Source organism: Thermobia domestica, chromosome 1, assembly GCF_964235325.1.
Source record: "Thermobia domestica chromosome 1, izTheDome1.hap1.1, whole genome shotgun sequence".
Taxonomy (NCBI): Eukaryota; Metazoa; Arthropoda; class Insecta; order Zygentoma; family Lepismatidae; genus Thermobia; species Thermobia domestica.
In genome coordinates this window covers 241033715-241039495 of record NC_137454.1, presented here as the reverse complement: position 1 = coordinate 241039495, position 5781 = coordinate 241033715, and the positions used below count along the sequence as shown (strand labels likewise).

Sequence of the window (5781 nt, the reverse complement as noted above, 5' to 3'; positions counted from 1 at the left end):
TTAGATGATATTTCTAAGGTTTCATTATTTGTTGTCCTCATTATCAGGTGAAGCAAACAAACTAGTTGAGAATATACCAGTGACAGGTGAAAATTTCAAACTTGCTTGGGAAATGATATGCAAAAGGTTTAATAATCCAAAGCTAATAGCAACTGCTCATGTAAAGGCATTGTTTTCATTGCCGACTGTCAGTAAAGATTCAGTAGCAGACTCAAGGACATTATTAAATCAAAATATAAGTAACGTAAATGCACTTAAGGCCTTACTGTTAGATACTCCTTTGGAGGATATATTGTTATCGCAGCTAGTTTTGGAAAAGCTAGATGAACAAACACGTAAAGACTTTGAAAACCAAACAAATAGGGAAGAGTTTGCTAGTTTAGAAGAACTTCATGTCTTTTTCGAAAATAAATGCCAGGCCTTATAAAGACTACACAATCAAAGTCGCATCTCAGTAAAACTAATGTTGTCAAGGAAGTAAAAAAATGCTAGACACTCTTATGTGAATACTAATGTTTTGTGTTCATTTTCTCAACAAAGTCATGCGTTACACAAGTGTAATGAGTTTCAGAAATTAAGAGTATCCAAAAGATTAAGTTTTGTGAAACAGAGCAAACTTTGTTTTAATTGTTTGAAAGTTGTCAACCATATAGCGAAAGATTGTTCGCTAAGTGCATGCAAAATATGTAATCTCAAGCATCACACGTTATTGGATAGTGATTTTAAGAAATCAGAGCCTAATCATGCTGCAAGTGTTTAAAATTATTCTGTTACGGAACCTGTAGGGGAAAAGTCAATGTCTCAAGGACAGGAAGTTGTTAATACAAGTACTTATTACTATGTGAAGCCTAAAAGTAATGTGCTTGTTTTACTTTCAACTGCAGTTATTCAAGTTAAAGATTGTACTGGTAAATTACATATGGTTAGGGCTTTGCTTGATAGTTGTTCCCAATCTCATTTTGCAACAACAGTATCTCTCAATCAAAGGTTAAAATTAAAAAAAAAATTCCTATCAATGTTCGTGTACAAGGGATTAATAATAAATACGGAAGTAAATTTCAAATATTCTCTGCTGTGATTTTAGTGTAGATGTTGACTCCTTTGTATTGCCCAAAATAGCGGGAAATTTACCTGATGTTGATATTGAAATTAAAGAATGGCACTTTCCACCGAATTTACAGTGTGCGGATCCTAATTTCAATAAGTCTGGTAAGATTGATTTGTTGTTAGGTGCTGGAATTTTCTTTAGTCTACTTAAGGCAGGATAACAGGTGCGTCCAGGAGTATTTCCAGTTCTCCAAAAACAGAGTTAGGATGTATAGTTTTAGGACAATATCAGATGCCCAAGCACAACAACTTCACGCCAGAACATCGAACATTCTTTTCCCACAACAACGATGATTTAAGCCATCAACTGCAGAAGTTTTGGAAAATAGGAAATCTTCAAGAAGCTTCTCTATCCAAATAAGAAACAGAATGCGAAGAACATTTTATCGCAAACACTAGAAGACATTCAACAGGACGCTTTATAGTGAGACTGCCATTCAAACAAGAAGTAATCCAGTTAGGTGATTCTTATAAGACAGCTATTCAGCGTTTACAATAACTAGAAACATGCCCCAAGTTTAGCACAGATTATGTGGCATTCCTTGAAGAGTATGAAGCTTTGGAACATATGAAGGAAGTGGAAGTCAACTCTAATATTACTCAAGGATATTACTTGCCTCATCATCCAATTATTAAGTATCACAGGTACTATTACGAAGACTAGAGTAGTATTTGATTAATCCGCATGCTTCCTCAACTAGTGGCATTTCACTGAACAATGTTCCTAAAGTTAGTCCAACTGTGCAAGACGATTTTCAGTCAATAATATTAAGATTTCACACCTACCCTATACTTTTTACTGCAGAAATAGAGAAGATGTATTGACAGATTTTGATTGATGAGTGTGACTGTAAATTCCAGAAACTTTTGTGGAGAAGATCAGAAGAACCCATTAAGATATATGAATTATAGACTGTCATACACGGAACAGTCTCAGTGCCTTTCCTTGATACTCGCTGTCTCCAGCAATTAAGTGTGAAAGAAGCTTGTGAATATCCGAAGGCAGCACAAGTTCTCAAGAATGACTTCTATATTGATGATTCTATTTCAGGAGCTGAAAATTTGGAGGAAGCTTTAAAGATAATGGACGAATTAATACAAATGCTACAAAAGGGTGTTTTTTTCTTTTTTTTTTTTTTTTGCTAAGAAAGTGGTGTTTCAACAGTACTGAGTTATTGTAATCCATCTCTGAAGAATTGATAAAAACACCACTTCCATTACGCTTAGACGGTAAGGGTAAAGTCAAGACATTAGGATTACTTTGGATCCAGCAACTGATCAACTTCAAGTGATGAATGGATTCACTCTAAATCAAAGATCGAATAATAATTTAACAAACCGCAAGAAGTCGGGTATTATTGCTTCAATGTTTGATCCGTTGGGAATTGTTAGTCCTATAACAATCGTGTGTAAGATAATTCTTAAAGATCTGTGGCATCCAGGATTGGAGTGGGATGAAACACTTCCTCAAGAACTACAGCAAAGATGCAAGACAGTACTTGAATTCATTCCTTCATTATCAGATATCAGTGTAGACAGAATGGTTCTTCAGTCGGGTACCTTGATAGACATTCAAGTTTACGCTTTCTCAGACGCTTCAAAAAAGGCTTATAGGACATGTGTGTATTTAAGATTCGTCAACAAGGTTGATCAAGTTACTTCGAAGCTATTATGTGCTAAGTCCAAAGTGGCGCCTATAAATAAGATTTCCTTGCCTCGCTTAGAGTTATGTGCAGCGGTGTTATCATCAAAACTTGTCAAGAAGGTAACTAAGGCATTAAAACAACGAATATCTCAGGTATACATGTGGACATATTTTATGGTGGTCTTGGCATGGTTAAGAACAAGTCCAAATAGATGGAAAACATTTGTTTGCAATCGAGTTGCTGAAGTACAAAAAGTGGGAGGAGAATGGATACACGTCGCTTTAAGTGAAAATCCTGCAGATATTATATCAGGAGGAACAGGTTCTGGCAAGTTAATACATAGTAATTTGTGGTGGAACGGTCCTCAATGGTTACAGAGTTCTTCACTTGATTGTCCTTCCTTTCATATGTGATCAACAATTACTAGGAGTTGGTGAAAGACCAAAGATGTCTGAACTTGAATTTGATGCGAAACATCAAATTATTCCACCACCAGATCATCACCTAACAAGACTAATTATAGAACACAGGCGATTGCTATATTCTGGATGTCAGTTAGTGCTAGCATCGCTAAGGCAAAGGTATTGGATATCTAATGGTAAAAATGCAATTAAGCAAGTTATTAGAAGGTGTATTACATGTCAAAGATTAAAGGTTTCTGGACCAGAACAATTAATAGGACAACTACCAAAACATAGAGTAGAACTAACAAGATCTTTCACAAATTCTGGAATTGACTTTGCCGGTCCTATTTACATCAAAACTGGTACTACAAAGTCAAAACCAAAGGTGAAGTGCTACATTGCAGTGTTTGTGTGTTTAGCAACAAAGGCTATCCATCTGGAAGTTGTGAGTGATCTTACAAGTCACGCATTTCTAGCTGCTTTGAGAAAATTCATATATCGTCGAGGTAGATGCCAGCATATATATAGCGACAATGGAACTACGTTCATTGATGCCAACAAAGAACTTCATGAAGTTGCAAAGTTGTTGCATGCAGTTGACCATGAAGAAAGGATTAGGAATTTTGCAACTACTAAAGGAATCCAATGGCATTTTATTCCGCCATATTCGCCCAACTTCGGTGGTCTTTGGGAGGCTGCAGTTAAGTCCTTTAAATACCACTTAAGAAGAGTCATGGGAATGGCATATCTCACGTTTGAAGAATTAACAACATTAATCACACAAATAGAAGCTTGCTTAAATTCGAGACCACTTGTGGCATTATCCAATGATGCTAATGATCCAGTAGCATTAACTCCTGGTCATTTTCTTATTGGTCAACCATTAACAGCATTACCAGAACGTGACTTACATCAGGAGAAGATTAGTTCAATTCAAACTTGGCAAAGGATCCAACAACAATTTCAACAGTTTTGGAGAAGATTATATATGGAATATTTGTCACATCTACAAGGAAGAAATAAGTGGAAGAGAAGCTTTGCCTACATACAGCCAGGTCAATGAGTGATTCTGAAAGAAGATAAGCTACCTTCTCTATCGTGGAAATTGGGAGTCATCACTGAAGAGCATTCTGCACCAGACGGTTTGATTCGAGTGGCTACTGTTAAAACTTCCAATGGTAAATATAAACGCTAAATTAGAGAACTTTGTGCTTTACCAAATAATGATGAATCGTAATGTCATTCATCTTAAAGTGTATTTATTTCCTGTTTTAGTCTTTTTTATTTGTTGTTATAAAGTTTCTTTTCTTTTCTTTTTTTAAAAAAGGTTACTAGCCCTTTTTTGTCGGGCGGCATGATAAGTCTTATATTATGTAGTAATATTTTTTAAGAAATGGAAACACTAGTTCTACAAAATTTAGATTTCATTCGTTAATTAAAGATGGAATGTGTTGAAGATAGACGGTGCGTAAGGCACAGGCACGAACATTTCTTCCAGAATTTTAAAGTTAAGTTCGTTATTTAAGCGGAATGAACACTATATGTACTTTGTGATTTATTTAAAGTGTTAGTTGGCAACCAGCGATTAGTAAGTTAAAATAAAAACTGAAAAGAAGTATTGGAAGTTTCCATTGTTAGAATACAGTCCATGTTACAATACAATCCATTACCAGTTAAGTTAATCGTAAACATTTAAGAATATAAGCATAAACAACGGAAACAATAATTTCTCAATTTTAGAGCCTCATATCTCCCTTATTTGGCAACATTGATAACCCAATTTTGCTTATTATCTTTCACGTTTTATGCCACTTGTTTTAATTTATAAAATTGTATACTTTTTATTTGAAAAACTATAAGTTTGTATTGGAAATGAAATGAAATTTTTGAGTTTTACGTCCCACAGATATGCCGGTTAGGCTAAAGGAGACGGTGATGATCAGTAATGAATGAAATGGTGGAATGAAGAAAGTAGGAGGAAACGGGAGAACCCCGAGAAAACCCACGCACACGGTGTTTGTCCACCACAAAGTTCACTTGGCGGGGGTTGGGATCGAATCCGGGACCCCAAGCACCAGAGGAGAACGCTCTACCACTGAGACACCGCGGCCAACAAGTTTGTATTGGGATGGCAACTCTGTTTGTGTAGTAGTACTGCCGTGTTGTTGGTCACGTATCCCCCTCCCGCAAATATCAAGTTACTTGCAGCTTTGCATTGCAACCCATTCCGAGAAAATAACCCTTAAATTCGATAACCCAATCTTTAACATGGAGTGCGCCATTAACCGAAACCAGTAAAAACTATTCCGTGTTTTACTCTGAGTTCTGTACAGTTTTGTAGAGCAAAAATAATGTTTTGTATCGCAACCCATTCAGAGAAAATAATCCTTAAATTTGTTAACCCAGCCGTTTACCTGGAGTGCGCCCTTAAACTGATATCCGTGAAACCTATTCCATGTGTTACTGTAAGTTTTGTACAGTTTTGTACAGCAAAAATAAAGCTTTTTGTTTTATTTTTGCTGTACAAAATTGCCATCACTGTAGTCAATATTGTGTAGTTTCAACGAGTGCTGCTCAATCGCACTCTAAGCGGGCTTATTCAACCTATAATTTTAAAAATTATA

General features: G+C 35.9%; 2 protein-coding genes across 2 annotated transcripts; both read left to right on the top strand.

The window, feature by feature from the left end:
- The first annotated feature begins 2398 nt into the window (after positions 1 to 2398).
- On the top strand, positions 2399 to 3166 carry LOC145679185 (uncharacterized). The gene has a single exon (XM_081749776.1). It carries the CDS (start codon positions 2399 to 2401, stop codon positions 3164 to 3166), a length of 768 nt encoding a protein of 255 aa, XP_081605902.1.
- A 34-nt stretch (positions 3167 to 3200) lies between these two features.
- LOC145679177 (uncharacterized) lies at positions 3201 to 4220 on the top strand. Its single transcript, XM_081749768.1, has one exon. It carries the CDS (start codon positions 3201 to 3203, stop codon positions 4218 to 4220), a length of 1020 nt encoding a protein of 339 aa, XP_081605894.1.
- The last annotated feature ends 1561 nt before the right edge of the window (positions 4221 to 5781 follow it).